The sequence below is a fragment of the Apis laboriosa genome, unplaced genomic scaffold (assembly GCF_014066325.1).
Source record: "Apis laboriosa isolate Shangri-la unplaced genomic scaffold, ASM1406632v1 scaffold38_cov145, whole genome shotgun sequence".
Classification (NCBI taxonomy): domain Eukaryota; kingdom Metazoa; phylum Arthropoda; class Insecta; order Hymenoptera; family Apidae; genus Apis; species Apis laboriosa.
The window spans coordinates 1,861,865-1,887,904 of record NW_025223092.1 but is presented as its reverse complement, the minus strand read 5'-3'; the positions used below and the strand labels follow the sequence as shown (position 1 = coordinate 1,887,904).

General features: G+C 25.2%; 1 protein-coding gene across 12 annotated transcripts in view; it reads right to left on the bottom strand.

Moving 5' to 3' along the window:
• The window catches only part of LOC122715523 (kazrin), a 172,568-nt gene that overhangs the window by 51,102 nt on the left and 95,426 nt on the right, over positions 1–26,040 (bottom strand). For 10 of the 12 annotated variants that reach the window (XM_043937784.1, XM_043937778.1, XM_043937780.1 and 7 more), the window contains 2 exons: positions 23,564–23,712; positions 13,320–13,432 (listed from right to left, as the gene is read on the bottom strand). In XM_043937784.1, the coding sequence (XP_043793719.1) occupies positions 13,320–13,432; positions 23,564–23,657 (207 nt within the window). In that variant the 5' untranslated portion in view covers positions 23,658–23,712. The remainder of the gene's footprint in view (positions 1–13,319; positions 13,433–23,563; positions 23,713–26,040) is intronic. The other 2 variants (XM_043937788.1, XM_043937786.1) reach the window with 1 other exon arrangement.

The following is a 26,040-nucleotide window of genomic DNA, read 5'->3' as shown; positions in this document are numbered from 1 at the left end:
ACTTATTTATGCTCGTTCCCATCACTACTGAACAAGAACGTGCTACTTTTACAAGAATGCAACGCATTCGAAACGAAATGTGTAATGAGGTGGAGGAATCGAGGGTTCGTCGTTAGCAGTGGAAGTTAATTATAGACATCGGGCGTATAATTTCGGCCCGCGTTAAGTTTATATTCATCTGTCACGCTCTGAAAAGGTTCATTGCACCCGGGGGTTAGACCGTGCGCCGACTGATACGACCACAGTTTGCGAATTTGCAATTAAATGTTTCGCCCGTCGTAATTCCTTGCAGAGAATTATGCTATGCGCCTTTGCTTGGCTAACTAGGGGGAGGGAGAGAAGAAGAGGGTGCACGCTTTGATCTCCTTTCCCGCGCTAAACGCTTTGCCTGGCGAAGTTATATTGCGACAATAACGCGAATCAACGAAATTTTTCTTTGTTATTTAACTGTCAACTGTTATTCTTGATCAGAATATAAAGTTTAATAACAAATATGTTATTTTGTCTCTTTATCTAGGAGTAGTTTTTTTTTACATTTCTTTGAATGTGAGAAAAATGTCATTTTAGATTATATTTGATTGCATAATTTGAAAGAGCAATAATAAATTTTTTTTTTTTGAAAAATTATTAAATGATAAAATAGAAATGTTTAATTGATTGTTTGATCAGAAAGAGAGATCAGAGAGAATTTTGAAAGTTTGATAATGAATATTAGATAGTAATTTTATGTCTTTTCATTCTGTTAATAGATTTGTATAAATAAAATTTTTAATGGGGATGATTATGATTTAAAGGATGGAATGTTTTTTAAAAAGAAATTATTGATTATTTGATACAGAATTTTGGAGATTTAATAACGAATATACTATATGTAATTTTATGTCTTTTAATGTTCTATAAAAGTTGAATTTTTTTGTAAGAGAAATATTAATTTTAAATATTGAAAAAAAGAAGCTATTTAAATGAAAATGTTAGGAATTTTTATTTGAATTTTGTTGAAATTTTTATAAATTTGGAATATTGGAAGAATTTTATATGAATCTAAGTTATATGAATATTATGATGTTGATAAAAAAAATTTAATAAAGAATATATTACAAGTAATTTTATGTTTTTTCATCCTTCTAAAAAATTTGTCACGAATAAAATACTTGAGAATCTACAACATTAAAAATATCTTTTATTAATCATTGGAAGACTTATAATACTCTGAGGAATTTAATCCTTACCGATTCTTAATTAATATCCTAAAATTAATTCTCAACTATTATAACATCAATATCAATTACGTATTTAATCATTATTCGATAACAATAATTATTTAATTTGATTTGATAATTCTCAACTAAATTAAAAATATTTTAAATAATAAAAAATACTCCAACAATTGATAAACTTTATTAAAATAAGAAAAGGAAAGAAAGCGAAGAGAAGAAAGAATATATGGAAATTTTAACCGATCTTAATTTGATGGCCGGAAGATTCGACGATCCAAGACTTTTGCCCATTACTCTACTCCCACATGACGTGTATATGGGCCATATGAAATGCATTATACCGAACGATCGATTCCGTTGCATATTCAACGGCGCTCGAGAGAGAGAGAGAGAGAGAGAGAGAGAGAGAGAGAGAGAGAGAGAGAGAGAGAGAAGCAGAGAAAGCTAAAGGTGCATTGTTAACGCGCGTATAAAGTGCCGCATATTCAGTAAACATATCGGGAAAAGACTACTGGGTCACGATGTCTACTGCCTTTTTAATCAGGTACATTATCACCGTCGTAATTTCCAGGCGAAATGCGTTCTAATGCATTAGCGCGACGATTTCCGTTTCCACTGTGAACCCGTGCTAAAATTCTCGGGGGAAGTGGCCTCCTCGAACACGAAGACGCGTGAGATGTAAGGAAGAAATTTGCGGTGCGGGAAAGTGCTGGTTATACGGAAGTGGGTAAATGGAAACTGATGGAGTAAAATTTTTCACCAACGAAACTGGTGCTTTTTGAGAGTGAAAATTTTACGTGTAGTTGGATGGTAAAAAGATTTTTTTTTTTTTTTAATGGAAAATAATGGATATAGATGTATAATTGTTACATTCTATGGAACAAAATTTTAATAGATTTTGTTGGGAGTATTAAATTAAGTAGTTTTTAGAGTTAAATTATTCTATAGATAGGTATGAACTTTGTAAATGAAATCATAAAAATTTCAATAGCTAGAATATCGAAATATGAATATTGAATCAAAATATAATATAATTTTATAATATAATATAATATAAATTTTATTTTATATTAATATTTCATAAGGATCTTATTGCAGACATATTTTGCTACGAAATTATATTAATAATAATAATAAATAATATAATAATATAATAATAATATAATAAATAATATAATAATAATAACAATAAATTTTCATATTAAGTATTAATGATTAGAGGAAAAGATTTTATCAATGAGAATATGAAAATATTGATTTTTAATTCGAAAAATATCTCTTTTGATCTCTTGATTCTAAATTAATTCTAAATTGATATAATAAAAATTGTATTTTTTATAGGAATATTTTGTGACGATGCAATATTAATAAATTTCAAAGTTAAAAATATACGATATTAAGAATATAAATTATCTTCATAAATTATGTTATAAAATTATGTTAAATATAAAAAAAAATATGTTTTTCATATAATGATTCGTATTAATATTTGGATCAATATATGAAATTATTACTCCGTATATTTGTTCATAATTTTATTTAATTAATTATTGTTATAGTTAGAAATATAAATTTTATTTATTTAATAACAACTTCTTGCATATGCAATAAATTAAATAATGGTGAAATTTAATCACAAAATTACAAACACAACAAAATTACAACAGTTTATTATAGTACATTTGTGTAATGTACAACATTTATAAAAACAAATACAAAATTTGTATGTTTTTTATATATATTAATTTTCATTATCATTTAATTTTTTTTATTGTTCAAAATTTATATTATATTATATTATATTATATTATATTATAAAATTATATTAATTTATATATGTAATATAAATTAAATATATATTTTTAATAACAATATATTAAAAAACAATCAATAAAACTATTATAAAAAAATATATAGAATAATAATCTCGCATAAAATGATATCCAAATATTAATTCGAGTCACTAAATCAATCTAGTTTTGAAATGTAATATACATATTTAAATGTTATCATTATAAATGTTATCGAGAAACTATTAAATCAAGTAAAACTTTTATAAACGACACATCAGAAACCAGTTGCAATTAAACGAATTGCACAAAGAAGCAATATGAGTAGAGATATCTTTCGAGACGGAAAAAAAGGAGAAAAAAAATGTAAAAGACGAAAAAAAAATGTTTCTGGTAAACAACATTCTACTTGAACGTGCCAGAAACGTTAATTTTCTCGCGGATCATGTACACCATTAAATGAGCAATTCTCTGTTTCGTTTTAGCCGGAAAAGAGGAATCCAGAATGAGAGTCCACGTTTCAAATGCAAATAGAAACACATCTTGCTTTCGAGCTTAGCACTTTTCAGAGGAATTTTCGCGTTCGATAAAGAGTTCGAAAAGCAATTTGACGAGTTGCAGCGACACGATGTGGCGCGTCTTGCAAACAGAAAGGAATAAGTATGACGAGGAATGATGAAGACAAGACATAAATTATACGTAAAACCGAATTTCACACTTTACAAGATGCATGAGGCAAAAATTGTATACTACGAATTATATTTGTGTCTTATCTAAATTTCCTGCTTGCTTTGACAATTATCATGATGGAAATTATTTCTTCTTTGAAATATTTTAACGAAGTAATTTTAATAAAATTGTTAATAGGTTAAGTCAATAGATTATATACAGAATATTAATATATTTGTGAATTATTTTTGTATGTATCCTTCATAATATAGATTTTACAAACAAATATAAAAGTTGTTATACAAAAATGTCGATTGAAGTTTATTTACTAAGTTTATTTACTATAAACAATTTAATTTTGTGTTAGATAAATATAATTAATAAATTATTATAACTAATAAATAGTATCATATTTAATTAATTCTGTCTTTCTTTTATTTTATCCAACATAAATTTTAATTGTTCATAACTTAATAAATAATTCTTAACCGACATTTTTATATAATTTTATATCGTAATTTTTATGTTTATTTATTCTATAAAATTAACATCTTGTATTATTATTATTATAGCATTATTTATTGATTATATTAAATTAATATAAAAATTAATAAAAATTGGAATAAATTATTTTAGATATAAGAGAAGTTAATAAGTTATTTAAGCCTTATATAATATTATTTATCGATCAAATTATATTATATATACTACGATTTTATTATTATATATTATATTATTATTATATATTTTATTTTATTATTATTATATTATTATTATTATTATATTTTTTATTTATCGATAAATTGTATAGATATTTAATGTAAAAGTAAAAAAAAAATTTATTTTTGATAAATATTCATTTTTTATTAGAAAATTTGAAAATAAATTTTTTAATAATTCATTAAATTGTTCGAATAGTTTGAATAGACAGTTTATGTAGAACTGAATTATATTTGTGATTATCTATAGGGAAATAACAAGTTTCTTTTCTTGATTATCTTTAATGATTCTATGATTATTGTTATACATACTTACAATTAATAGCTTGAAGAGCAGAATGTAAGATTTCTATACTTCGTATTTCCTGTAGCTATTCATGAAAGGAATAGAGAAGGATGTATATACAAGATAGACAGGTAGATAAAGAAGAGATGAATGTGCATATAGAAGAGAGTTTCGAGTGGTCTTTTTCCTCCGTGGCCTGATTCAACTCGCTTCAACGTTGCAAAAATAAAAGAATGCAAATTTAATTACTGGAGTACTCGACAGGAATACCATTTCACCGGTACATATACCCATGACATTTCCCGAAATTTTAATTGAAATTAATCTTGTCACCATATTTCACCGTGTTCATCCCTTTTTGCAAGATATCCCAACGTTGGCCCGCGTGTAATGTTATTATATAATATTACGGTGAACAAGAATGCTAAAGTGATTCGTGTTAATTGACACGACAGCCACGATATAAATGGATAAATTACCCCTTTTAGTAACGCTTTAATTTTTTTCATCTCCTGAACATCGATTTAATTATTCCTTCGTTCTTCACATTTAAAAGTCATTTTAAATACATAGTTAAATGAACGAAATTCAATTTAATTTTGATAATATTTTCGTAATTTTTTTTTAAAAAATTTTATTTTATATATATAATTAATAAGTAATAAAAATATATTTTTATATTTTCATCTCTATCGTTCCTAAAAGAATATCGTCAAAATTAAAAGAAATCATTAAATCAGATCAAGTTTAAAATTTCGGATTATTAATTTTGTAATTATAATTTTAAAAAAAGAAATAAAAATAAAATGCAAAAAAAAAAAAGAAAAGAAAAGAGAGAAAACTTTCTGTAATTTTTTCAATTATACAGTAATAAAATGGCTAAAACGTTATTTCCGCTCGAATAATCATACAAATGTATAAAAGAAAAAAGAAAAAGAAAAATCAAATTAATGCGTTACAATTTACGGGGCTCGATTCTTCGCGTGCGTGAATTCACGCATCGAGTATTATGCGTGCCTTAATACTGGCTGTAATGGATTAACCCCCTTTTGGATGAGCCTTTTATACAGAATCGTATTCCCAACGCGATTCTCTGTTGCATGGAAGAAAATGTCATCCATCACTGGGTCTGTCTCGAAACTGTTCATTCCAATGTGTTCGAGAAAAGGCTTGACAGACGAACAGGATTCGTGTTCAACATAAGCCGATTTGATAGGGAAAAGAAGTGTCTGTATCCGTTTCGTAGCACGTACAGTTAGAGATACGGTTACTGAACGAAATTGTACAGGGTGATTCAGAAATGCATATATTTAAGTGAATTTACATTAAGTTGATTATTCATCAACTTAATGTAATATTCATCAACTAATGTAATATTTTTATATTTTCGTCTCGTTCGTTCTTAAAAAAATATCGTCAAAATTAAAAGAAATTACTAAACTAGAAGTTTAAAATTTCGGATTATTAATTTTGTAATTACAATTTTAAAAGAAGAAATAAAAATAAAATGCAAAAAAAAAAAAGAAAAGAAAAGAGAGAAAACTCTCTGTAATTTTTTCAATTATACAGTAATAAAATGGTTAAAATGGTTGTTATTTCCGCTCGAATAATCATACAAATGTATAAAAGAAAAAAGAGAAAGAAAAATCAAATTAATGCGTTACAATTTACGGGGCTCGATTCTTCGCGTGCGTGAATTCACGCATCGAGTATTATGCGTGCCTTAATACTGGCTGTAATGGATTAACCCCCTTTTGGATGAGCCTTTTATACAGAATCGTATTCCCAACGCGATTCTCTGTTGCATGGAAGAAAATGTCATCCATCACTGGGTCTGTCTCGAAACTGTTCATTCCAATGTGTTCGAGAAAAGGCTTGACAGACGAACAGGATTCGTGTTCAACATAAGCCGATTTGATAGGGAAAAGAAGTGTCTGTATCCGTTTCGTAGCACGTACAGTTAGAGATACGGTTACTGAACGAAATTGTACAGGGTGATTCAGAAATGCATATATTTAAGTGAATTTACATTAAGTTGATTATTCATCAACTTAATGTAATATTCATCAACTAATGTAATATTTTTATATTTTCGTCTCGTTCGTTCTTAAAAAAATATCGTCAAAATTAAAAGAAATTACTAAACTAGAAGTTTAAAATTTCGGATTATTAATTTTGTAATTACAATTTTAAAAGAAGAAATAAAAATAAAATTCAAAAAAAAAAAAAAGAGAGAAAATTGAATTATTCATCTTAATGTAATTCTTATAATATATAATTATTCTTATAATATATAACTTAAATATATGTATTTTTGAATCATCCTGTACAATTTCGTTCCAGTACATCAGGTAAAATGAGTTATATATGTAAGTATATATGTATGTATGTATAATGTATATGTAATATGTATATAAGTATGTATGTATAAATATATGTTAATTTAATTTTTTAATTATGTATATCTTCAAAATGCTCGCCTTATGCTTTAACAGAGCCATTTTTTAAATAATATTAGTGAATTGATGGATTATATTTAGATAATAAATCTCTCTTTTTTTTTCAATTTTATAATTTTGAGTTAAATAAAATAATCAAATGATTTAGAAATTTTTAAATCAATATTAAAATCTGTTTATTTCATTAAAATTTTAAAATTTTTATCATTGTGTAAGAAAATTCATTAATATTGATCATTTGTAGCTTATGATTTGTACAATTTTGATAATTATAAAGATATTATTATTGGTAATATTATATTGTCTAAATATTCTTCAAATAATCACATTTCAGAATTCATTTGTATATAATAAAATCTAATATCTATAATAAATCTATAATAAATCTAATGATTGAAATCAAATATCAAAATTTTCTTTAATCATCCATAATTCAACAGAAGAAATGTCGTTCTCTATTCATTTTAATGTATTTTCATTCTTTGAAATATGGAAATATGTATTTATGAATCATCCTGTATTTGGTTCTTCAGAGATAAGTAGTATTAGACTGTCACTGAACGGACAACGTTGATTCTACTAGGAATGCTAATATAAACGTGCATTTGTTGACTTTTAAATTTTTATTCATTAGCTTTTATTTTTACATTTAGAAAATGTTTGTGTCAATTATTTATAATTTTTTTTATTTTTATTTAACAAAATCGAATAATTCCATAAGATGTTAATGTAAAGATAAAATTAGATCTTATAGATCTTATAGAATATATTTTGAGAATGTACATATAATAATAAATAATAAAAAAATTAAAATTAAAGGAAAAATCTTATAATTGTAAATGACTGATGAATTTTGGTAGAATTAAAAAAATGATTTAAAAAATAAATTTAAATTACATGAATTCTTTAGATTTATCTTAAAGATTATATTTATATCTGCAAGAAGAATTTTTTTTTATTTATGTTAATTATTTATAATATGAGTTTAAATTGTTCTTTACGAATTTTTAATTTTTATATTTTTTTTAAAAATAATTTTAATCTATCAAAAATGAACGATATGTGAAATTCTCAAGATTCTCTAAATTTTATAATATTATAAAATATCGTTACACCACAAAATCTATTTTAATTCACTCTACGATCACAATTCTATTATCAAAAAATAATTTCTCGAATCGCAATTGAAATCCCAAATTTCAAGCATCGACATAACAATAATTAAAATAAATTTCCAAGATTCCTCGAGAAATTTTCAACATTGTGAAGCATCGTCATACCGCCATTTCCATAAAATCGGAAATGTATACGGTGAAAAATGGAAAGGGCGCCGGAAAGAGAAGAAAAAGAACACGACGATTCACGACCAGAAGCATAGTAGGATACCACTTAGCAGCTCGATGAATACGCGCCACACGAGAAAAAGGTTGGGAAAGAGAGTAGTGGAAACGGGGATGAAACGGAAGAGCGTCTCCTGATTTTGCATTTTTCATTTAGGTTCCCTTCGGATGAAAACGCATTAACTGGTACACGAATAGAGCGTGAATCATGCTTACACTCCGCACGGATCAACGGTGCATGGAGAAATTAGTGGACTCGAAATAATAATAACAATACAATGGCATTTTGTGTACACACGTAAGCAAGAATGTGGAAAGAGAGGCAAAAAATATATTTAAATTTTTTTATTCTCCATTTAAATTTCACTTCATTTGCTTGCCGTTTTATGTATGGTGACTTTTGATTTTCAGTGAAAATAGAAATATTTTAATCAAAATATATCTTTAAAATAATAATATTCTTTTGGTATATATATGCTATTAAGTAATTAGAATTTATTAAATTAATATAAATAATTAAATAACTTTAAATTTTGGAAATTACAAATTAAATTTAATAAATTAAATTTTAAATAAATATTTAAAATAATATTCATCATTTTTATATTATAAATAAAGTAATTAAGTTAAATAATATTAAAATGAATAATATAGAAATAATATTTATTATTTAAAAATCTATTTATTATATCCTTAAATTAATTTCATTAATTTACAAAATATAACAATTTGAAGAAAGAAAGAGAACAATCGATCATTCACAATCAATGACAATGAATAAATATTTATAATAAAAGCGATCTATCAATATCCTTAATTATAGTGAATATAATATGATCTTATATAATCAATCTTAATATATATATATACAAAATGAGAAAATGAATTTCTCAATCTTTATTCGACACTTTTACGACAATAAAATTTCGTTATAATAATACAACGAGAGGTAAACGAATTTAAATCTAAAAAAAAAAAAAAAAAAAAATCGATCGTCACGATTTTAAATTCGAGATTCTAGTGTAGTTTCACTCCTCCCTCTTTCGAATATTTTTCATCTGTGCTATTGATCATTCCGCCGACAAGATTGAAAATGTGTCTTCTCCTCGTACAATTTCCGCCACGTCCTCGTTTTTGTCTGGGGCATCTTTTTGTTAATTTCAGAAAGAATTGTCGCGCGAATTTTCACTGAGAATCGTGATCAGAAAGCAAGATGATAGCTCTCTTGACCGGAATAAAGCAGAAGAGAAGGCGAAGAAGAAACGGTAATGGCATTAAAGATCGCGCTTGGCTGGGCATCGATGCCTGATTAGTTATTGACTTATACCACTTCTTCCTCGTTTCCAACGGGAAATCACTGCTGTGAGAAAATCTCTGTCCGTGCAAGAAATTATTATCTAATTTTGGAATTATTTCTACCACTGTAACGTCTAATATTCGTTTTTTTTGCGAAGATTTTGATCTTCAAACCAAAAATAAATTGATGGATAATCGTAGTTGTTAGGCAATTAAGAATTAAGATTGAAAATTGTTTTTCTCAGTCGACAGTTGAATTGTCTTATTGAAATTATTTTATAATCGAATATTTTATACTTTATATTGTTATTTTTTCCTTTTTCTTTATATCATTGTTTTATTTATACGTGTATAACAAACTGTAACGATTATATAACAATTCGCATGATGAATTTCATATTAATTTTTTATTTTATATATTATTTAATATTTATTTTACTGTGTTAAAATATGTTATGAATTATGTAGATAAAAATGGTATAATTAAAAAGTTGGTGTGTATTAATAATAGAAAGAAAAAGTGTTAATATATTGAATTTGTAAAAGAAACTAAAAGGGAAAATAAACACAAAAATTGTATAAAAATATCGGTTGAAATTTACTAAATAAGCAATTCAAATTTATGTTAAAGAATATGAGATAGAACCATCTCGCTTGATCTAATGCAAATTTAAATCGTTCACTTAATAAAATCCTCAATCGACATTTTCGTAAACCAATTTTTATATTTTATTTGTTTCGTTTTTCAGGATTCAAAATTATCTCAAAAATATATTAATATCCTATATATCAGCAATAACGATTAATAAATTATTGAAAAATAACTAGTGAAGAGAAATATTAATTATAAAAAGCAGAGGAAAAAGCAGAAGTGAAAAACATTTCAAAAATAAGTCATTAATGACCGAATTTGACACACTTTCGAAATGAATGAATACACACGCTCGTGCAATACACCATTAAATTCTAAAGAGTCAATTTACCGTAATTCACCTAAATTGCAACATTCTAAAAAAAAAAAAAACACATTATCGTCATTTCCCACGTGTCAACACGATCCTAACAGATCCTATCTCACATCCTATGACCCGTTCAAATCGGGTCGAACAATGGCCCGAGATCTGATTTGATTTTCGAACAAAGAACGCAACAACGCATTCATCCCTTCCCGAATCGAAACATCAACAACCCACAATCCCACAATCCAATGGAACTAATTACTAATCACGTGTCGGCCGTTTAATCGTGTTAATTTCGGACTAACCGCAATAATGGCCAGACAAGATTCGTCGGATAACGTGTTCAACGGTGCATGTGATCCGCGACGTTTCGTTTAATTGCGGCGCCCTCGCTTCCGCCATTTCCTTCAATTTTTATCATTTTTCCCGGCCACGGGATGCGATTCGCCGCCGAATGCCCGTGAGCAAGGGGTGGAGAGAAGGGGGAGGGTTGGAAAGTCAAATGGGGAAAGAGGAGTAAAAAAAAAGAAGAAAAGGGAAGAGGGAGGGAAAGGAAAACAAACGAGAGGAAAATTCACGAATTCGTGTACGTGAGACGTGTTGGTTTATTTCATTTTGGGTGGAAAATTTATGAGTACAGGGTGTTTCCGTTTAAATCGATCCGTTGGAAGGTTTTAGAGGAATATCGAGAAATATAAGATCTAGAAATTATTACTATTTGGTCTTTTTTTTTTTTGATCATTTATAACTTTTCTTTCGGACAAATTTCGAATTGTCTGATGGAATAATGTGTTTTGATTTATGTATATTGATTATGTATATTGTTTTTCTTTTTTTTTTTTTTTTATGTCCGTTCTAATGTTCGAACGATGTGCATTAGTCGAATGACGTCGAAACGATTTAAAATACATCAAATAAAGTCAGAGAAATAATTCTTAAATATATTTCTTATTTATAAGGAAATATTTCTTTTTCTTGCAAAATTCTGAAAGGCTTACCATGTTCTACGACCAGTTTTTCCCGTTCGAATTCATTACTCTGGAGGATTGGAACAAATAGTATATTACACTCTTTTTATGAAATGAGATGTTACAAATATTTGAATCAGAGTTATAAATCATTCAATGGATATATATCATTTGGTGGAAGAGATTTTTTTTAAAATAAAATTATAGAAGACATATACAAGGCCAACATAGTGTTTTTTAATAGAATCATATCTTTTTAAATGTATTATAATGATTTCCTTATTTATTACATTATCGAAATGATTAATTTATAATATTTTGAATTTACAATTTTATCTTTATATTATCTTAGATCAATATTAAGATTATCGATTTTATACACGTTATATCACAATATAATAGTTTAAATATTTAGTCGATTGTTATAAGTGAACTACATCGATTTATGTATTCAAAAAACTTTTTCTTATTACAAAAAAAAAAAAACAAAATTTTATATTCATTCAAACTTTCTTGAATATTTTTCATTAATAATTTCCAAGATATTCGGCTCGGATCGATTCAAATTGGACAGGGCGTATATCGAAGGAAAGGGTTGAATTGGCCGTTTTAATTAAATCAATAATAAAAGGATAAATAAACTGTGTGATTCCGCGCGAATGAGTTTCCCCGCCCCCGATTTTCGCGCGATGGAACTCGTTACACGAGTCGATGATAATTAAACGGAAACGGCGTTGAAGTGTATCCGATATATCTATATAAATTTTTCATATATCAACCCCCGATGGATTATTGATTCGATGATTTCGCGAGTGATTATTAAAAGCGCGGGGAAAAATATCATCGGGATCCGCTCGATTTATGCATATTAAAATTAATATTCGTAATATTCACGAATGTGAAGGGACACTCGAGGTCCGATTTATTAATATTTGAATATTCGTAGTGGACAGTAGAGCCACGGTTCGTTAATAATTCACCGTGAAAATGATCGGTATTAATTTTGATATTTATGTAATGTTTAATTAAGAGTAAAGATATTTGATTCTTTCATCGGTTGAAAGTGTGTTATCGAATGTTTGGAAGTTTAATTTATTAATATTTGTAATTTGTGAATGGGAAAATTTTGAATAGGTATTTAATTATTCATCGTTTTATGGTTAATTTAACAGTATCTATTTATTATTTATAATAAGACTTTAATTTTATAGTTTTATATATATATATATATATTTTAAAAATAAATTATTATATGAATTATATAAATTATTCTATTAAAAATAAATATATTTAATCCTTAATCCTTAGTTAAAAGTATATATTAAACATGAAAGATATTAATATTTATAGAATAAAAAAATTTTTCGCAAGTTAAAAAGTGTATTATCGTAATTACTAAATTTCAAAAATTGTTATTTAAAATAGCTGGTTAAAAATTTGTTTTTGTTTTTCTTTGATTGCAATTTGTAATTTGAACATTAAAAAGAAATTATTATTATAAAAATAATTCTTTAATAATTGTATGGAGGTATAAATATTGGAAAATTTTTTTTTTTACGTTCACTATGTATAAAATATACAATGTATGAAATATCGAAAGTAATTGTGGGACTCACCTGTGCATCTGCGAGGATGCGTCGCATCAAAGCCAAGGTGGGGTGCGTTGTGAGGTCATCCTGGAGGGCAAGTGCTTCACCTTCTTTGTTTAAGCGGTTTAAGGTATTGAGGGCTGAAACAGAATACAAACAACCTCATAACGTCATCTGGTACAATGGATATAAATAAAAGAATATAAGAATAAAAGGAATATCGCACACTTGTTCCAACATAATTTAAAATTTACAATTTTTGATTTATTGACATGGAAAAAAAGAAGAAAAAAAAATATTATTGCCTGTACTTTTTTAATTTGATTTTATTATGACATATTTTTAAAACGGATCAAATTATTTGAAATCGTTTTCTTTTAAAATTGTAATTTTTTTGAGTTATAGCATGGTTGTAGCATGTGTACAATACGAAAGAGATGAGAAATATAAAAAATGAAGAAACAGAATGTATAAGCAAAAGCGAAATTCTACGTATAAATGTTACTATCTTCTTCTCACTACTTTTATTTGAAATGTAATAAATTATATATAAATTTTATAAATTTCATGATAAGTAGATTTGTAATAATAAAAAAATTGCTTTTTAAATTCTCATTGAAGTTTATCATATTTCCATATTTTACTTTGATTTGAAGTGAATTTTACGAATTCATTCTCATAAATTAATAGAGGAAAGAAGAAACTTTTTGAAATTTAAAAATAATTTACACTGTTTTATAAATAAGAAGAATTCAAACAAGCGAAAAATTTGTGGAACTTCTTCAACCCTTAAATGAACTTCACAATAACCTCAATCCAATGTCCCAATTCCCAATATTAAGAGATTTTAATTATTTTCCTATATTTTTTTTAACTTCTAAATGATTGCAAAAAAACATCGTGATTCTTCTTTTTATCGTATATAACGTTATATCGAGAATCATGAGATTATCTGAAACATTTCGTAATTTTAATTTTACAAATTGTTATTCTTTCGTTTCTTAACTTCAAAATAATTAATTTTTCTAATATTATTGTATATTTTATATTCGTTTTAATTTAGGAAATGAATTATTGTATATTATCTTTAGATATAATAATCTTTAGATATAATATCCAAAAAGAATTAAAGAATTAAGAAAATTTAATATCTAGAAAATATTACAAATATATATGATAAGAAAATAATTTTTTTTTCTTTTTAAAAAATATTTTCATTTAAAGTAATAGAGATATTTTTTTGTTTCAATATTAATTCACTGTGGGGTAATAAGTCTTCTTCCTTTATGCGAAGTCACAGGTGTCTCTTTATATTTTATAGTATTCAAATCATCGAATTGAATTAAAATAAGTAATAATATTTAAGCATACTAAATTTATATTTATTTTCCATAACTTTATATATTAAAGTTATTATTTTGATTTTTAAAGAAAAATGAAAAATGATTTTAATTTGTCAAATTATTATATATATTAAAACTTATGAGAATTAATTTTCTTTTGGAAAATTCGAAAAAATTTTCTTTATCCTGTAATTGTGAAAAATATTTATTAATTTCTCATAAAATCGATCAAACCGCTTTAATCAACCATCTATCTATCGAGTTTGTTAGTCAAAGGTTACCACGAAAAACTCGATACTAACTACAAAGTCTTATGAATGTTCAATAAAGGAAAACTTTACTGAAAGTTTAAACAGTTATAAATAATTTCAAACACTTATAGATCAATGAATTTCACTCAAAATGTTATGTTCGTTTAATTAATAAAGTTTATACAGGCTTTTGTCGAACAATGATTTATAATAGCCCATTCTGAGATTTTCAATAGATACTGTAACGATATTAATATCTCGATGCAGTTACTTCTACATGAAAATTTCTTTCACGATTTTATACGAAATATAATAATCAAATGATTTATAATTTGTAAAATTTTCTAATAAATTTTTGTTTGTTTCATTTAAAATTTATTGCTTCTATTATTAATCTATTAATTTATACTTATAAAATTTCATCAATAATTTTAATTCAATTATATAAAACACTTCAGATATTTAATACAATGTAATTGTTGATTGAACAATTGTTAGAATTTTTTATTTTATTATATATGTAATAATTTTAACAAGTTTGTTCTATAATTTATATTTTGAATTATAAATGAAATTTATTTGATAAGTAAATTTATTTAAAATAATCATTATGAAATATAAATTCACATTTATAATAATAATAATAAACGTGAAGTAGTTTTCATAGAATTTTACCATTAAATTATATGAAAATTGCCTGTATTTAAATTTAATTTATAAAAACGTGGAACATAAATTACTTTTACAACCAGATATTTTCCAATCTTTTTTGAAACACGATCTTTCTTTATAATAGTCAAATAACTTTCCTCATTCATTCTCATAATTACACAATAATGCATTTTTAACAGAATAAAATAAATATAATATTTCACTTTGATAAGTTTTTAGTAAATAAAAACATTTAATATAACATAGTTACAAATCTTTAATATTTTTTCAATATTCACTTTAATAGATTATAAATTATTTTCATTCGTTGATTCTTACATACAACATTCTTTCATTGATTCTTACATTGAAATAAATTGGTAAATTGTTGAAAATTTTATCATTATAAAATTTAATATATAATCCTTCGAGGATTAAGTTCTTTTTAAAAATGAGATGACAAATATTTTTTTATTTAACCAATTATTTATGACAAATTATATTTTAGAATATTTATTTATTTTATTAATTTATTATTATTTATTTATTATTATTTTTTATTTATTATTATTTATTTATTTTAGAATATTAGAGAATATTTATGCATCCACGAAAAATTTGAATATATAAAAATCTAGAGAATACGCATCACTATTTATCTTTTTTAAACGCTCAAAAACATTAAATGCAAAAGCATTGATAAAAAACGAATAAAAGTAAGAATCCTCAAAAACAAATTTGTTTCCTCCTCGCGTAAATTTGAAATCATAATCGAACCAAGGACACAGGGGCAAGAAACATGGGATCCCTGCCAGCAAGATGGCCGTCGTCTCGTTCATCTCGCATTACCTTTACCGAAGTCGTTGCTGCGACGGGATAATTGAATTCTCGAAGCATGGTGCTCGTGGCGCGAAGGTGGAAAGGCCCGAGGGGTGCCAAACTGTTATCGACAAGTTCGTGAGAGGAGCTCGTTTCGGGTACAAGGGCAGAGGACGTGGCATCCTTTTCTCACACGTGCTCTGCTATATCGGCGTCCGACTTTCTCTCGAATGCGCTTTGATGTAGAAGTCGTGCGAGAGAGAAACTTCCGGTTCGAAATCGTTCGAGACCGTTTGACTCGTTTCGGACGGATTTCCAAAGCGTTCGTGATCACGACCGTTTGTGATTTTCCGTCGTGCTTTTCTATCCTGTTCGTGGTTGAAAGTTGGAAACGCGTGATACTTCGCGGTATAAACGATTTTATCGTTTCAGATCTCGATTCTGAAACGATTCTGGGATTTTAAGGCTTCGGAGTAATTGAGATTGCGAGAAGAAATTGGAAATTGATATGAATATTGAAAATACAACGACTCAAAAAATCGATTAATAAGGCTTAATCGATGATTCCTGAGATGATTTCAAGCAACTTTTTCCTTTGCGGAAATTTTCGTTTTGGCTTTGTTAACGAGTTATTAGCGAAAAATGTTGGCCAATCATAGAGCGTGTACTTGAACGAACAATCGAAATAACATGTGTCGAGTTCGACGATTCGCTAATGATTCATATTCAAATAAATAAAAATAAATAAATCGTGACAAATCTATGTAATCTATATTATTTTTATTAATAATTAGAAATGAAAATTTTTATAAAAGAAAAAGTTGCTTGAAATCATCTCAAGAAATTTATTTATATAACGCAATAATTTTTATTTTAATGAAACTTTACCTACATGCATTATGAATTTTATATATAAAGTATTTTTCTTTTGAAGTTTCAAGATTTTTTCGAATTTTGAATATAATTTTGTTTATAAACATTTTTTAGATTATATTTTTTATACTCGAGGTAAAAGTCTAATGAAAAATTAGAAAATTGAAATAGATTAGAAATATAACATCAATTATTGGAAACAGAGTTGAAAGTTAAAAGTTACGTGGGAGTTCAAAATTTTGGATTAAGATGAATAAGGCATTTTAAGAATTTGATATTCAAATAAGTTAGAAACTTAGAAATTGAAATTGATTGGAAATATGATGCCAAGCTAGAATATTAAAATCTGTTGAGAGTATATGGGAATATGGGAATTGAAATTATAAGAGAGTTTGAAGTTTTGGTAATAGAGGTGAATTTGAAGAGCTAAATATTGAAATGAAGTTTGAAAGTAGAAATGAATTAAAAATTTAGAGTTTTGAAAGCTGAAATGAATTAGAAATGTAATTACCAAACTAGAACATTAAATTTAGCTATGTGAATATTATATGAAAATTTAGAATTGAAATGAATTAAAAATATAATATCAAGCATAGATGTTAATTATATAAATATGAAAATATGGAATAAATATAATAGAAATTATGAAAGAATTTAAAATTTTGAAAATAGAGATAAATAGTGCATTTATGATGGATTACACTATTAAAATAAATTATAAATTCAAAATTTATAATTTCTAAATTTCAAAATTATCAATTTTGAAGTGAATTGAAATATAATATAGTATAAATATTGCTGATATTGAATATATGAAAATATTATAATTATTATAGTTTATAAATATAATAATATAATATAAATAATATAATATAAATAAATAGTATATGATTTATAAATAGAGCTTTAGATATTGAAACAAATTAAGTTTAGATATAAATTAGAAATTTTATTGAAAATTTACAATTCTGGAATTGAAGTGGATTTGAAATATGATATCAAGTTAGAACATTGAAATTGTTTAGATATGTAATGATATGAAAAATTAAAATTATTGGAGAATTTGAAATTTTAGAAATTAAAGTGTAATAAATAGAACATTTGAAGAGTAAAATATTGATATGAATCGAAAATTTAGACCAAATTGAAAATTCAAAATTTTGGAAGTTAAAATGAAAATAGGATATTAAAGCAGAATACAGAAATCGGTTGAATGCGTAGGATTATGGTAATAGAAATTATGGGATAATTTGAAGTTTCGAAATTGGACATTCACAGGTTTAGATATGAGTTAGAAAATTTTGAGAAATACATTGAGAACTTGAAATTGAAATTGGTTGAAAATTACAATTATTTGAGAATTTAAACTTTTGACAAAGTGAAATTCAGTGAATTTAAAAATTGGAGAATTAACGTTAAAATACGATGAAAATTTAAAATATGATAAAATGGATAAAATTTGAAAATTAAATATTGTAATGTACTAAAACTTTTGTTAATATTTATGTTTCGAAATTATTGCAATAATATTATTAGATTTATTATTTTGTAATACAATAAACTATTCATTATACTTCATATATCATATTCATAATTAGAAATACAAATTTTATTTATTATTATTATTTATTTTTTTGTATAATAAACGAGAAACTAAATAATATCAAAACTTAACATTAAAATATTTGAATATTTATCGTTAACTTCATTAATATGTTTTGTAATTTATTTTAATTTATTGTAATTTAAATTATATTTTAGAATCGAAACTATTTGAAAGTTTAATATATTTGTGAAAAATTGGAAATTTAGAGAATCAGATATTGAAATGAATTTGAAATTACTGCAAATCCAAAGCTAGAAACCAATATTAGTTGTAAATTTAGAAACTTGGAAATTTGTAGTGCTTGCAGAAAGTAGAATATATAGAAAATATAGGACTTCAGTTAAATAAGAAATAAGTTGGAAATATCTATTTTTAATTAAAATTGGAAAATTAAAAAAAAAAATGAATATTGAATTTTAAAAGTCAAGTTAATAAAAAAAATTGTATAAATTGAAAAAGATAGAAAAAGATATAAATAATAATATATAATATATAAAATTTAATTGTAAATTCTATATGTTTCACAATGAAACTTCTTATTAATATTATATGTAACATGTATATATTCTTTGTAATTTGACACATATAAAATTTTGTTAATAATTTACATAGAGATTAATAATAAAGTGAATTTGGGAATATTGAAAATTCAAATTTCATTACAAATTTTCATATATGATATTGAAATAAAGACAGTGATATAATGTACATATATATAACTTAGAATTTATGAATAAAATAAAGTGATGAATAATAAAGCAGTTCATGAAACAGTAAAATAATACTTTAAAGTACTTTAAAATTACTTATGCAGATAATAATCAATATAACATATGATCAAAGATATTTTGCAAATATGAAGGAAATTAATATAAAATTATAAAATAAATATAAAAATCAAAGATATAATTTATTCTGATTCATTTTGTGATTTTTTAAAAACCAGAGAATTTATATTATTATAAAATAATCGAAATTTGAAAATATTAATAATAATTTAAACTATATTGTATTTTTAATTATAATATAATGATGAAAAATAAAAGATAGATCTATGCACATATAAGATACTTGATATTTATTATTAAATAATAAAATGGATTTTAATTTGTAAAGAAATCTTACTAATTTTAATTTCAATTATTTTGTATTGTATTTATTACTAAAGAAAAGAGTGAAAATATAAAATATCCTTATTTTTCTTCCCCAAACAGTCTCAATATAATTATCAAGTATTCCCATCACAAAATTTCTCGATCGATCATCCAACTACATTCTATGAATATTTTTCGGGCAAAATTTCATCTCGTAGAAAGATTCTGACCTCTGGTAATTTCATTTTCCACCTTGTCGGACGAAACAAATAATTCACAAGGTAATTGCATTAAATTTATCCCGCTCGCACCTACGCCCTAGATGTAACATCCTTTCATCAAGAAGTTGCTCGTACCGAGTAATTAAGCGACGAGATAAGAAATTCGTTTCGTTGCGCTTCACGCAACGAACCTTTAACATTCTGGCTTAATTAATTTTCAAATTCAAGCAATTACAGTATGGCCGAAAGCGAACAGCCGCCGATTATACGTACAACGAAGTTAACCGAGGATTTTCTCTCGTGCGAAAAAGATTGTCGTTTATCAGGTGAAAATCAAATGTTTATTAATATCTTGACTTTTAAGTATAGTAATATTTTTATTCATTCGCTATATAATTATATAGTTCCTCGATTGAACATTGGTAACAAGGTTTGGAGGAAATTTTTGAATCTGGAGCAGATATCCGGGAAATTCTAAGATTTAAATATTAATATCGTTTTTCAGGAAATGAAATTTCGTATTTTTAGGATATTGCAAGACAGTTTAGAGGAAAATTTAAAGGAAACTGTAATGTTTTATTCTATGGATTTGAAGATGTTATTTGATCGTTAACATTGCATAGAAATATCAAATAGGAAAATATTTGTTGTAGGATATTTTAGTTAGATCATGTTTGCATCGAGATTTATAAGAAATTTTATATTTTAATTTCGTTTAAATATGAATTTAAATATTATACGTTTCTCGTCGAAGTGGATTTAAAAATATTAGAGAATAAAGTTTGCCGAAATTACATCAAATTTTATTCTCTAATATTTTGCCACAGCAAACTTTATCTTTTTTGTTTGCAGCGAGATTTATGGGATAATTTTACGTTTTAAATAATATTGACTTTGCCATCATATAGATTTAAAATTTCTATGTTTTAAATATTAACATCGTATGGATTTAGAATGTATTGACATTTGTTACAAGATATTTTAACAAGATTTATAAAAAATTAAATGTTTTATATGAATATTACCTCTAATATTATCTATATAAGAATATAAATTAATCATAATAATTAAGAAAATTTTATACAAAATATTCAAAGATTAATAGCAAATTTTTATATGATATTTCATTTTATCGTTATGTAAATTTAAAAACGTTATACAAAATTATATATAGGAAAAATCTTGTAAAATATTTCTATAAAATCCTTTAAATATCTTTTTTATATTTTCATAAAAATATTAGGATATTGGATAGATTATCCAAGGCAATGGATATTCTGTGATTGAAAAACATGCAAAATTTTTTTTTGATCACTTTTTTCCAATTTAATTTAAATTTTGTATCAATTAATTCCAATTACTCGTCTATTGAATATTACATTTCATAAATAATAAATAGAAAATTTTAAATTTAATAAAATTCGAAAACAAAATTATAACTACTAAATCAAACTGTCCAAACACTTGTGAACAATGTCACATGTTATACAAGATTATACATATTAAGAGAATGAAATGTCAATTAAATTAAATTAGTATCATCCTCGTTAAATATCCATCAAAAGTTTTATTTTTATCCAGGAAACTTAGAACAATTATTTAGGAAACTTAGAACAAGTTAAAAAATCATCATGATTCGTCTTTATTTTTATTTTCCATCTATATTCCTTTATAACAGATGATAGTTTCTCGTTTGCACTTAACTAAGACGGCGAAGTACACGCATCGGGTTACGGTCAGGCATTAAAGCACATAAAGGACTTACGTAGGCAACCCTCCCAGTCGGTATATAGGTCTACGTGCAAACACGCGAGCACGTTAAGTGCGCTTGCAGCACGAGGTCGGTATGAGACCAGCAGGGAACCGCGAAGGGGTTAGTCTGATATATGGGATAGCCCGATATTATACGGCTGTGCACAGCCGGAGGAATATTCTTTACGATCTTTCATGGAAAATGAAATCTATTCAATACTTCAAGATATGACGAAAGCTGAATGGTGAACTTTTGGCGCGCGATTCAAATGATGTACGTTGATCAAAAGTATTCTGATAGTATCTGACAGTAATTTCAGCGTGATATTTTGTTAATATTTAATATATAAATGTTTAATATATCGTTTCATTTGATACGAAAACAGAATCATTGTTTGTAAAGGAAATAAGTGAAACGATATTTTTTTATAGATTCCAATAATAATAATGAAATAAGAGAGGGAATATTTAATGTGACTATTTAAATATTATGAATATTTATGCAATTTTGACACGCGATTCAAATGATTTTCTTATATAAAAGTTAATAGATAATGTAGTATTAAAAACGTAAAATATTTATATAAGATATATAAATATGCTGTTTTATTTGATTCGAAAATAGAAAGATTTGTAAAAGAAACAAAATGCATATTTTTTGAAGAATAAAATTAAAGGATGGATCACTTATATATTATGATTATTTCAATTACTTTCGTTACATAATCTGAAAATATTTTTTATGATTTTTTACAGGAAAAGAAATCTTAGAAGAAAGAAAATTTAATAGATCGAAATATATAAATATATAATATAAATGTAATAGTGAATATTTTAGCGCGCAATTCAAATGATTTTCTTAATTAGATTATTATTATATTATTCTTAATATATTATTCTAAATTAAGAATAAAGTTTTTATAGATTTAAATGAAATTAAGATAATTACAACTTAATTATTTCAATTATTTTTATTATTAATACATCAATTAAGACCCTTTTTATTATATATGGATTTTCAAGAGATGACATTGAAGTTTTTCTATATTGTTCTTTTTCTTTTTTGAATAAATCTTCGAGGTTATCTATTTACGTGTACACTTATAACATTTTTTATGTTCTCCTTAATAAAATAGTGATGCGAAAAATAAATTGAAAATTAATTAAAAATAAACAAGCAAAATAAAAAAATTAAACGCTATCTTTATTTTTTCAAAGTCATATCGAAAATAATTAAAATGCTTATCAATCTCGATCCATCCTATATAACTCTATTATTTCTAATAGAAATAAAAATATAATAATCAAGAGTATAAATAAAAAAATACAATAATAGCTACAAATACAAAAGTAAAATGAAATAAAAAGAAAAAAAAAAGAAAAATTAGAAAATATAAATCAACAAAGCAACATCTACATTCTTTCTTTCCATTAAAAAAACGCGATTTTTGCGATTTTTCTACAAATCTATGCATCTCGATTTCTCGCAAGCTTTTTTTTTTAAAAGAAAAGCCATTTATTAGAAGAATTCTTCGCAGTTTCACCACTGCATCCACTACCCAGTTATTGTGCTTTATGAGGTAGCAACGGCCAATCACCAAAAAAGCCCCATGTGCACCGCGTGTAATCCCTGTGCCATTTATTTTCCCCGCAAAACTCACCTTCCTCGAAGGGTTGCGCCCGTTTAGCGAACGCCCTCGAGAAAACGCCGCGCGGCTTCGAGGCATCCACGCCGTTTTCTACGGCTGCGCTCATTTTTCTGAGTGGTCCTTCACGAAGCTTGTATTGCCGGGATGGATAAAGGGACCATCTGAAATTGACGTGACACTCTACATCTTTGTCTAAAGAAACCGCGAGATATACGAAGCGAGAGCTTTAAATAGGAATCTCCATTCGGCATTCGGCCCTGTAATCATTTTCTCACTCGTTAATTGATCATATAAATTCAGACAGAGAAAAAGAGAGAGAGAGAGAGAGAGAGAGAGAGAAAGAAAGAGAGAGAGATTGAAGTAGTTGTAAATTAAGGGTAGATTTGATTTCTTTATATTTACATATCTAAATTTTAATCTTTTTTTGATATCTTATTTTATTAGATTTGAATTAGAAAATGAAAAAAAATCTTTGTAGACTATTTATTTAAAAAAAGAATAATGAAAAACTTATAATTAAAAATTTGAATGATGGATAAAAAATTATTTATACTGGATACAATTCGAAAGAATTGAATATTATTTATACTGGATGGAATAATTAATCAGATTAATTATTTTATTATAAATAATGAAACATATTTTCTCTTATTTATATTCATTTTTTACATAATTTACTATTTCAATTTCCTAATTCGTTTCATAACAATAGAAAAGCAACATTTTCTACACGATTTTCAGTTAATGTCGGAAATGAAAAAATTAATTTCGTTTCACATATATTATTTTCAATTATATGTATAATGTATTCTTTTCATAACAATGACGTTTTGCAATCTATTGCTCTGTTACGTGTCATCTTGCTAACCGAACAATACATTATATTACATCACGATAGATATTCGCACACCCGTTAATTGCTATTCTTCAATTAAGAATTTCTCTTTAATTAAATGTAGATCATCTGATTATGGAGAAGAGATTACAATGAAGAATCGTCAAAGATGGAAAGTAACAAAGGATGAAATCATTGCATTTTAGATTCTCTTCTTTACGTTACTTAAATAAATCGCCTTCATAAATTTTCATAATGCAAATATTCAACGATTAATGAAAATATCCTTTCAAAGATCGCTTTAATGATAAAAATTAATAACTTTAATATTACTTTTATTAAGAGATAAAATGTTAAATATTAAGAACATTAATGAATTTTATTATTTATAAGAAGTATGATTATTAATTGATAAAAAAGATTTAATTAATGAATATATAATCTTAGATAAGAAATCCTAAAGATTCTTCAGAAAAAAAAAATCAATGATTAATTATAATTAATAAATAAGATAGCATATATTGTAGTTAAATTTTCATTTTATTATTTATATATTTTATTACTATAAGTAGATAATAGATAGATAAAAAAAAGTTGAACGAGTTAGTTCTTTTTTTATTGCTACATTGATAGATTAAATTAATAAAACAAAATTGTAACTGAATTACAATATTTAAAACAAAATATTACACAATAAGTCGAATAAATGTTTGCAATAGTTATATGAATCTCTAAAAATGGAATTATATCAGAAATATCTAAAACATCTAAACATCTTTTCTAAATAATCTGATACAAAAATTTGCAATTATAAAATTTTAAAAATTAGAAACAATTTATTTTTATGTAAAAATTGTATAATCTAAAAAATATATCAAATATTTAGAAATTTTCCAATAAAAAATTAAATTGAAAATATTTAATCAATCCTGCATTATCTAATTTAATGGGGTAATTACTTAACAATTACGTGAAACTGACTAATATTTACATATAGGCTGAAAGCCTGATAAGTCTTATTTATCGACAAGTCGTAATCATTATAATGCAAGCTTTGACAATTTATAGTTATAGCTAGAAGGGAACAAGAGCAGGATAACATCCCCTAAAAAGGAAGCTTATACCTCCCCTATGTTACGATGGTACTATGTGCATTCACTTCCCCCCTCGAGGAGAAACTCGATATTCGTTCGTCATAATTTATGATTCTCGATATTCGATCGTTCAATAAATCTTCGTTGTGTACGGCCAAATTTGCTCATTGATTTATACTAGCTAATTGTAGTCATAGAAGCAATAACTTAAAATATTGTCGATGTATAAGAAAAGTTGATAGTCAAAAGAAAAATTATTTATTTTTCTTTTTTGAATTAATAAATAAGATATAAGCATTTTTATAAATTTTAATTGTTAACTATTTAATGTTTATATTTTTTAATCAATAGGTATAATTTATATATTTAATTTATATTTTAGATTTGTCGAGATTTATTAAAACTTTCAGAAATTTTAAATATTGTATCATGTTCATATTTTCATTTCTCCATATAGTACATAATAATTTAATATTTCAAAGTACTTTATTTATATTATAGATTTATTACTATACAATATTAATATTATTTTATATGTAATAATTTGTAGTTAAATTCAT